Source organism: Pieris brassicae, chromosome 3 (assembly GCF_905147105.1).
Source record: "Pieris brassicae chromosome 3, ilPieBrab1.1, whole genome shotgun sequence".
NCBI lineage: Eukaryota > Metazoa > Arthropoda > Insecta > Lepidoptera > Pieridae > Pieris > Pieris brassicae.
Genome location: NC_059667.1, coordinates 17,137,873 through 17,148,329, shown reverse-complemented (window position 1 = coordinate 17,148,329; position 10,457 = coordinate 17,137,873). Strand labels below are relative to the sequence as shown.

Here is a 10,457-nt window from a genome sequence, read left to right as displayed (position 1 = left end):
TGATCTAGGAGAAAATAAGAATAATGTTATCTTTAATTTCATACTTTAATATAAAATTTACAAATGAAATTGATGTTAGTTCTGTTATTACACCCTTAGTACATACAAATTGTAAAACAATAACAGTCTTGAATGTTTTCTAATGAATTAAGTGTGGGCCAGCGGTGAATCCCAAAATGTATTTAAATAACTTTAATTAAATTACTACAATAATTAAGACTTAACTTAATAAGAAAATTGAAGCGGCCCAATATGAGATGCACGATCAATGATGTATATTACTTACTTATTCCTTATTGAGAATTGACCGGTCCGATGTGAGGTTTCCGATCCGATATCTGTTGTCCATTTCCTTTTATAACGGTGTTGCGTCAGAGGGGTACTGGATTTGGTTTTGTGGGGCAAAGGGAGTGCAATATGTAACAAATGTTATATTATATTATATATATTATATTTTTTTCGTTTATAATGAAAATAATAATTAAATCCTATCCATGGGTTACTCAGCTGTGTTTTCCGGTGGCTTCAGCGTACGGTTCTCACCCCTGAGGTCGTAAATACGAATGCCGGCTATGCACCAATGGACTTTCTATTTTTGGGCTCATGTAACACTCGCCCGTACGGTAAAGCAAAACATCGTGAGGAAACCGGCTTGCTTTAGGATACAAAATCGATAGCATGCATCGAGACACAGAAGGCTGATCACCTACTTGCCTATTAGAAAAACAAATAATCATGAAACGGATCTTAGCGACTTGCGACCCAAGACCACGCCTCCCTACATCTGCCCAGTACCGTAAAAACATCTGCCCAGACCACCCCAGAAAGTAAAATATTATCTGTATGATGTCCCATAGGCGGCCACGCTATGTATTGTCTATAGGTAAAGTATAGCAGACTAGACAAATTATTTGACATTTGGGCTTGAAACATTAATGTCACAATTATTACCAACTTAAGTCTTATTGCGAAGTAGACAACATATTTTGTAATTTCTATCCACTAACTGTATTACAGAATTAATTCAGTAAAAGTGTTAAAACTAGTTGTTGCGTGTAATTTTATAGAAGTAACATTAAACCAGAACTAAATGATTTAGAAATAATATTGATGATCAAATTATTTAAATAATGGCAAAAACTAAAGTAACTGGAGCAACGAGTAGGTTGAAACAAGATTATTTAAGGCTGAAAAACGATCCTGTACCATATGTGACTGCAGAACCAGTGCCTTCAAATATATTAGAGTGGCATTATGTCGTAAAAGGGCCCGAGAAGAGTCCCTACGAAGGAGGATATTATCACGGAAAAATCATGTTTCCAAGAGAGTTTCCTTTCAAGCCTCCGTCAATCTATATGATAACACCAAATGGACGATTTAAAACTAATACAAAGCTTTGTTTGAGCATTACAGATTTCCACCCAGACACATGGAATCCTGCTTGGTCAATTTCAACAATTCTGACAGGCCTGCTAAGTTTCATGTTGGAAAAAACACCAACTCTGGGTTCTATTGAAACATCCGATTACCAGAAACGATGTTTGGCTGCTGAATCTTTAGAAATTAATCTTAAAAATAAGATGTTCTGTGAGTTGTTTCCAGAATATGTTGGGGAGATTGAAGAGCTGCTGAAACAACGACAGCAAGCCTTGCTCCAAACAGAAAATAATAGCAACAATAGTGAGAGTGAAGTGACAAATGAACAACAATCCAATATGCATTATTTATTAACAAACTTATTTGTGTTAGTGGGCTTTGTGTTTCTAGCATTTATGGTGAAACATGTTTTGGTGTCTGTTTCAAATGACTAAGGTGTAATGATTTATTAGTGTAAATATTAATTTATTATGTACAGCATTTGCGCAATGTGGGTTGGGGTATGGTAATTTTCACTTATAGCGATGTACCTTAGTAAGTTCAGAATTTCAGTACTTTAGATGTTTGTAACTTGTACAGGTAAATATGTATTAGATTTAAATGCACATAGTTACCTAGTAATATGGTTTATAATTTGATGTACTAAATCTGCACAGTATAGTTTACTGTATCAAGAAAGATTTATATTGCCTGATAATGTAATAAATCTGTGATGTAGACACCGCATGTCTTGTTTAAGTTCAGTTACAATTGATTGTATATTTTATTGTATGAGGTTTGAATGAATTTGAAATTTTTTGTCAAACTGGTTGAAAAATAACTTTATTTTAATTCCCATTCTATGCTGTATAGTGGTGAAATATTAAATAGTATTTTTATATAATCATGCTTTTTATTAAAATTACAATTTTGGGATAGGAGAAGACTGTTTAGTTTAAAAACATTTAATATCATTAAACATACACTATAGATTGTGATATTTATATAGAATATGATCTTACATGCTGGATCAAAATTATTCTACACATTGAATTCAAAATTATTAGTTGTAATTAATTACAACTTATTAAATCAACATTTCTTTTTGCTCAATAACAGAATTTTTACTTATATCCTTACTAGTTACACTCCTAAAACAATTAATGTAAAACATATGCATTATGTACAAATCAATATTTTTAAACAAACCTAATTGTATAAAATTCATTAATTAAACAGGTAGGCAAATTGATTTTACTTTTACAATTGGACCATAATAATGTTACTAAAACCTATGTTTATTGTGACACTTATGAAATGAGTATTACAAGTCATACATAGTACTATGTAATTGTATAGTGTAATAGACAATTGAATTTGAAACTACAATAGGTTAGTTAATCTGCTAAATTAATGTTACTGTACTATATGTACTATGCTGAAATAACTGAAAAATTAATAGTGTTCTTTTTTATTTTCCTCCTCTACATCATCATCCCAATCACTTACCAGCTTTCTTATATCATTGTGTTTTTTACCCTCTTGTGGCTCAACTGTCTCTGCAGTCAACTTGTCACTAATGATATCAGTTGTATTTTTTATTACTTCAGTTTGAACCGCAGACACAGAATCAGAATTTGTTTCTTCTTGTGAGTTTTCTTCCCAATCATTAAGTAGTGAGGAAATTTTTTCTTGAGGTATGTTATCTATGTTTTTGTTACTTTCAGATTCATTACTTTGCAAGATACATTCAGGTTTATCTCCATCTTCTGCTTGAGTCAACTTCGTTGAAGAATCTGTTCCCTCTTCTCCATCATCATCGGACCACTCTGATGTTAGATTATCAATATCTTTTATAATGGGCTTGTTAGTATTTTCATAAGGTTTTTCTTCCATAATCTCTACACCCATCATTTTAGGAACTACTCCTATATCTCTTGCTATGTTTTCAATTGTTTCCTCATCATCAGTTTTAATACATTCATCCTCCATGCTTATTAATACTGGTTGTTTCTGTTCATCAGTATCTATTATTAAATCATCGTTTTGTGTTAAAGTATGTTCAGTTAATGTATTTTCTATTTCAGAAATCTGTATATCATTTGTATCTGAAGTAGATGTGTGATGTAAAAGGGTTTTTGGTTCCACAGTTACCATTTTAGAAATAGTTATAGTAGCTTTGTGATCAAATTTATCATCTTGTTCCATTATAATATCATGATTTTGTTGAAGATCAGATTTAATTAAGGATTGTTGATTTATATGTGAATTTGCATCGTTGGATGCTGGCAAACATTCAGCTATGTCATTAGAACTTTCTTGTGATGCGTTAGTGTCTTCTATATGTTCACAAGTTACAGATATGTCTAGTTTCGCATTATCCGTAGTAGTTTCTTCCTTTGCACTCAATATGACAGTTTCTTGTTCTTCAACATTAGTAGGAGGTTCCTGTGGCAATACTGTATTTTCTCCTGAAACAACTATTATGTTAGATTCAACATCTTGATGCAGATTTTCCAAAGCATTCGGTTCTGTAACACCGTCACCTTGTTCCTCCTTAGATTCAACTGATTCAGCTTGGTCAATAATGGAGTCAGGTTGATCAAAAATAGGTTCTGGTTTTGGTTCTTCATCTATATTAGCCTGCACATCTATCATATTAGATTGTTCTGGGATTGGATTTTCCATAATTACATGAGGTTCTTTAGTTTCAATATTGTTTTCTGATTGTATAATATTAAGTCCTACTTGGGGTGTATTTATAACCATAGATTGACTCAGAGAGCTTAAAGATGGCAATTTACTAACAGGAATTAATGTTGTATTTTGAAAAATAGCTTTGCCTGTATCAGTAGATTTTATTATAGTCTCAGTGTTAGTATTTAAACAATTGTTGTTTGTTGAAATATCAGTTTCATCTAAGTTTGGCAATGATTGAGGTAAAGGAACCTCCAGACCTGGTTGCATTATCTCAACTTGAGGGATATTAGTAACAGTATCGCCATGCACTTCTGAAGCTATAATTTGCATGTCTGTAGTAGCAATTGGCAAATCATTTTGCCAAGAATTACCTACAGTAGTGTTATTTACCACTATTTGACCAGCCATTATTGGAGCTGTTGTTGTTACAGTTTCAAAATTTTGAGTAAAAATAGCTGATGATTGGATGAATTGATTGTTGAGACCTTGAGAAGACGTTATTAACTGAAAATGTTTGTTTTGTTCACTAACTGGGTGGCTGTACACAACTACTATATTGGAGTTGTCTGTAGTATTGGATGCTGAAATATTTATGGGAAATGTTTCAGGAATAATCATCATTTCACTTGATTGTGGATTACTTAAATTGATACTATCTCCAACACCTGAATTTGATGTTGCCAAAACTGTCAAAGGTTTATCAGAAACTCTGTCATCAAATATTATAGAGTGATTGGAAGAAAGTAAAGCTTTATATTCCTCTTCATTAGATACCACTATTTGTATGGGCTGATTCATAGTAGGATTAGGTTTTGATAGAGTAAGTTTGGATGTTTCACTATTATTATGAGTTGGAGTAGAGTATTCACACTGTGAAGTCTCAGAAGTTATTATTTCTTCAGTATCCGTTTGATAGTTTTCTGTGAAAAAGAATTCATTATTGTCTAGTACTACAATACTATCTTGTTTTTTTACTGGTTCAGATGAATCAATAAAGTCTGATTTAGACACAACTTCTTGAATTATTTTTACTTTTTGAGGAGTACCAGAAGAGGATGTTTTACTCAAGCCAGCATTTAATATTTTCTTTTTAGAAATTGGAGTTAAATTAAGAGGTGGCTTTTTAGTAACTATCTCAATATTTCCATCTGATCGTTGCTGAACATTATAGGAAGTTTCATCATATTGATTGTCAAATGATCCAGGAACATTTACTTCTATGTATTTTGTTGGTGTCCCATCCCTATTAGTTTCTACATGAATCTTGGATTCCTTTTCATCGTCAGAATCTTCAATTATGCCATCATTTTTGGCAGACTCATAATGATTTGATTTTAAATGGGCATATAGATTTGAATCTCGTGTAAACATTTTATAGCAATAGATACACTGTGGGCTTGGCTTTTTCTCAGCTGAAAACTTGTGACCAGTTTTCTGAATATGTTTTAATAATAAAGTTGAGTTATGAAATGAAGATGCACAAATAGCACATCGAAATTTGTGGTTGTCAGAATGAGACATTTTATGCTTCACTAAGAAAGCTTCTGTTAAAGCAACATAGCTGCATATATTACATTTAGGAAAGTGAAAAGCTCTTGGTGGCTCAACTCCATGTTTAGTGTATAAATGGTGGACCAAGTAGTTTCTCTTTGGTGATTTCAAACCACAATATTCACACATATTTGACACTGGTTTTTCATTATGAACATCTACTAGATGGCGACGATAGTTATAGTAACTTGTAAAATGTAATGCTCTGCCAGGAGTGCCACATATTAGACAAATCCAGGGACCCTTCACATTGTCTGCACCCATTGCTATAAGTCGTGCTGCTTCTTGAGAGTCAACTACGTCCGTTTCATAAGTAAAATCTGGTACTTCTGATTTAGGCTTTAGCAATTTTGGTTCTTGTTTCTTCTGACTATTGGGGTTGTTCAGTATTTTAAGTTTTATATTCTTATTGCTTTTTACCAAATGAGGATATTTCTTAAGTACCTCACTTATAATTTTAGCATGATCCAAGTGGCTTTTTTCTTTTTTATCTTTTTTTTCTATAGAGATTTTTGAATCTTGAATTAAAATTTGATCAAAAAGTTGACTAGAATCCTTTTTTTCTTGAACATTTTGTTGTAAGAAAAGTTCTGAATCATCAAGACTTGTTTCTGCTACATCTTCAAAAATGTCATTTGGTGTGATTTTTCGACATTCAACAATATCCATTGTTGTTGTTCCAGATAGAAACTTTTTTGAATTCGATGGTTCATCAAAAATTCTAGCTTTTTTAGGAGTGTAATATTTAGTTGTTTCAGGGTGCACCATTAAAGGCTTAGATTCATAGGAAAGACTTGTGAAAGAGTTATCAAAGATATTATCATCATCTAATTCAGCAGGTAATTCATACCGAGTTGGCTTTGGATCCTTATTCAAATTTCTTTTCTGGCTGGATTCCACTGGCTTTAAACTTGTTTCCAATCCATAGGCACCATTACTACACAATAGAGTTTCTGAGGTTCCAACTTTTTTTTTTGCTGGTGCTTGTGGATCGTTTGGAAAAGCCTTAATAAAGCTACGCTTTTTGATCTGTGCAGTTGGAGTTGCAGTAGGGGTAGATACTCTTGGTTCAATATTTCGGCTGTACCGTTTACCATACAAATTAGGTTTGACTCTATGAGCATTTAAAAGTTTAGTCAAGACAGGCATGTTCATGATTAATGATGTTTGGTATAGTTTTTCAAGTAAATCCATTTTAAATTCTAGTTGTCCTGTATACATGAAGTTAACAATAGGTACTACTACATCGGCCTGTAGATCATCTGGCATGACTAAGCAATCAGAATACATTTCGCAAGTTCTTTCTAATATCTCAAAATATTCTGTGCACGAATTAAGGACCAACCTATGTACTTTAAGTTGTGCATTATCTTGAAACTGAAGTGTGAGATCGCAGTAGTCAGTACGGTTAAAGAAGTGCTTTAACCTCTGCAGGAAATATATTCCCCAGTTATCCACTTTCACTTGCTTTACGTCACTCATTTTTGTGGGTTTTGGTATACATAACCGTCATTCACATACTGTAATATAAAAAGGATTAATTAAACATTGAATTTATAGTACTATAACAATAAACTGGGATCATTTAATTCATTTTTACGAGCATAGCATCTTATCGATCGTTCCTGACGCCACGGCCTGAAAATTAGCATTGTGAGCGTAGGAAAACATTTTCTCAAATTCCAACTTATCAAAAGCTTAAATTTTGCGCCATTTCATTAAATTGTTTATTTCCTCGAACTTACCTATAATCTACGATAACCACTACGATTTCAATATTATTTCACATCACCAAACAACAAAATTTCTAGACACCAAATTCGTTCTTACTTGACAATACGATCACAAGATGGCGGTATATAACTGTATCGTATAAAGTAGATGGTGACGTGATATTGAAAACGTCAAAATAGCGCTTGACAATAGATCAATCATATGTCTTTTTAATTTTTAATGATTAAAAACATGATATTAAATATTTATCTTAAATATTTAGCTATGTTTTAGAAATTATAAATATAATATTTTTTATTTGTAAGTGTTATCTTTTATATTGTCAAAATAAGGCACTCAAATGTTACTTCTCGACTAGTGTCTCCCTCTTTGTTACTGGAATATTGATCAATTTTATTTTCGTTATAAGCACGCACTTAAATAAAAAGACTGTGTGTATTGAAAACTATTTGGATGCAATCGGATAATAAATAGCGATAGATGGCACTGGACTGGACTGGACAGAAATAATTTTATTTATTGAAAACGTTAATTGGACAAAGACAAATTGGAGTAGGATAAAATATTTTTTACATAACGTGCGTTGGTTAACTAATATGGTTGATGCACGTTTAATGTTAAACGTAAAGATTGAAATTTCTATCTTTAAAGCTGGATTATTAAATAAGAAAAATAATCCAATGGCTAAATATAAGCAGCGGCCTGCTGTATAGTACGTAATCAAAAACATAAAAAAAATTGTATACTTATAAAATGTTACAGTAAAATATATTGCCAAGGAATTAATCCAGAAGATATTTATTTATTTCCTTAAGCGTTATCAATTTTTAACAAAATTAACAGCTAAGTCAAAAAGCATAAATTTTATGTTTGCCGATTCCGGAAGAGGTAAGAAGACTTCATATTTTTAAAAAGGAACTCATTAATATGTTAGACTTAAGCATTATTAAGCTTTGGTTTTTGTAGGTTACTTGTTCTGTAACGCAACGCTGGGTGATTTGCTTTGTGGTGGACTTAAGGATTTTGTTAATGCCGGTCCCTTGTTCTTATTGTTGCGTGCTTCTGCTATACGGTTCTCTCTACTGCTTACTTTAATAAGTCACTATTAAGAAAATAATGTTCCATACGAGGAACCATTACGTAATTGTTTTACCGCCTTTTGAGTTTTAGTTCAATGCGCAAGAGATGTTATTACATAATTTTTGACTTTAATTTTAAACACTTACTGCTGCAGCCATTTTGAGTAGGAAGAATTGCGCGACACAATGGATGAGTTTTGAAAGTAAACTCTAAATTTGATACTTATTCTTGTTTGACAACTTGAATATTTCAACCAGTTTACGTATTAATTTTTATATAAACAGTAATATGCAGTATAAACATTGTACTGTGCTTATTTTAACAGGGTAAAAGCTAGTTATAAATTATGTTATAATAGCGATTTCTTTTCAATAAAAACACAATGCAAATGTTGCTTCGAGTGAAAATCAATCTACATAGATTGATTTTGTAAAAACCGCGATTAATAATCCTATACTTGTTTGAGCTGAAATTTATTTACTTACATTTCTTCATCAGATCTTGTTTATGGTCATCAGACTTTCACCGGCAACCACATTTGTAAATAGTTTATAATAACAATGAAAAGAAAATATGTAATGTTACAATTTGAGTATTTTTTTTAGCTGTTTAGGCTTCCAGTCACGAATAAATTTTGTAATGCCTACAAATTTCTTGGAAAGGTAAAGTCAGGCATGATTCCAAACAGTCAAATACGGTGGCCTAGTTTTTGAATTATCGGAATCCGTACCTACATTATAAACTGTAAATGATATTGTTAAATTTTCCTCAGTTGACAGCTATTTGATTTTGGTTTATTTGATTTAATTACTTTTCCGATATCTTCTTAGGATCTTTAATTTTTAAAGGGTTACAATTATTTTAATAGTTGTTTGCGGTTTGTCCGGTTCACTGTCAGTAAAATAATTTTACAATCGGTTTAACTGTTATGTTTATCCATTACGTTCAATCTTCCTTAAAAAACAAATCTTTAATAATATTATTGTGTAAAAAGGACCTATCAGTAATTGTTAAATTATATTTTTACATTAATACCATATAAATACTAGTGTATAGATAAGCTCATGTGATAACTCGTACCTGATGTCCTAAGCAATCAAAGCCTGTCCTGGACCGTGTAGTACTTGACATAGTGTCCACAATTAGACGCAGATTTCAACCGATGTACGTTCATGTACGTCACTGTTACGTTGGGTACACTTAGAGTACCTATGAAAATCCAATATATCATACCAGAGATATATTTGGCGCTATGAGTCGAATAATTATTTAGCAGCGGCTAAATATCACTCTTAGTGCTAAGTGCAATTCCCGTAATGCTGCAGAAAGAGAGCAGCGCAGGAAAAAAACCCTTTTAAGAGATGGAGGAGAAGGTGAACTTTGTATATAGACTTTGTCGACGCTATAGCTATAGCCTCGATTGAAATCGAAAGCGATTCAGAGGTCTCTTTGATGCGGTAGTGTAGGTAGTAGCTAAGGCGATGGACTGCCTGGAGTAAGCGCTTTGCTTTTACTTATGGAAGTGATTCCATAAATAAATGATTAACTAAGTTATGGGCTAATTTTGGTACTATATATTAACTGGCAATGGTTATAATGTGCTACCTAAACAACATTTGTTTAACCAATTGATAATAATGACTGACTGACGGCGTGTACGGGCTTTGCGCTAAATTCTTATAGCTTCGGATTTAAATATACTCAAGGTAAATTAAGTCTAATGGACAAATCATTTTTGTAATCGGTTATTTAGTTTTTGAGTTAACTCGTTACATACAAAAATTCAAATCTTAATATTATTATTTATACGAAAATTTGTATACAACCGTCGTCCAACATGCGGACCTTGAATCTTTTAAAGGATTTGTTATTAAAATAGTCGATTTATGGTGATGTTACTTTTGTGTCAACATTCAAATTTGTATAACAATTTTCTTGGTAAATTGTATAAATTGTTTTTATAGTTTGGTAATAACCATTTCATGTATCGAGTAAAGAAATTATTGTCTAAGTACTAAGAGTACTATAAATATGAG

At 32.1% G+C, this 10,457-nt stretch overlaps 2 protein-coding genes across 2 annotated transcripts; one reads left to right on the top strand and one right to left on the bottom strand.

Annotated features, from left to right (window-relative positions):
• Nucleotides 1-960: 960 nt before the first annotated feature.
• On the top strand, nt 961-2,247 carry LOC123706664 (ubiquitin-conjugating enzyme E2 J2-like). The gene has a single exon (XM_045655969.1). The coding sequence runs from the start codon at nt 1,131-1,133 to the stop codon at nt 1,809-1,811; it is 681 nt and encodes a 226-aa protein (XP_045511925.1). The 5' UTR covers nt 961-1,130; the 3' UTR covers nt 1,812-2,247.
• A 108-nt stretch (nt 2,248-2,355) lies between these two features.
• LOC123706663 lies at nt 2,356-7,448 on the bottom strand. The gene is made up of 2 exons (XM_045655968.1): nt 7,353-7,448; nt 2,356-7,127 (listed from the first exon to the last, which is right to left on the bottom strand). Exon 2 carries the CDS (start codon nt 7,087-7,089, stop codon nt 2,812-2,814), a length of 4,278 nt encoding a protein of 1,425 aa, XP_045511924.1. The 5' UTR covers nt 7,090-7,127; nt 7,353-7,448; the 3' UTR covers nt 2,356-2,811.
• Nucleotides 7,449-10,457: the final 3,009 nt, after the last annotated feature.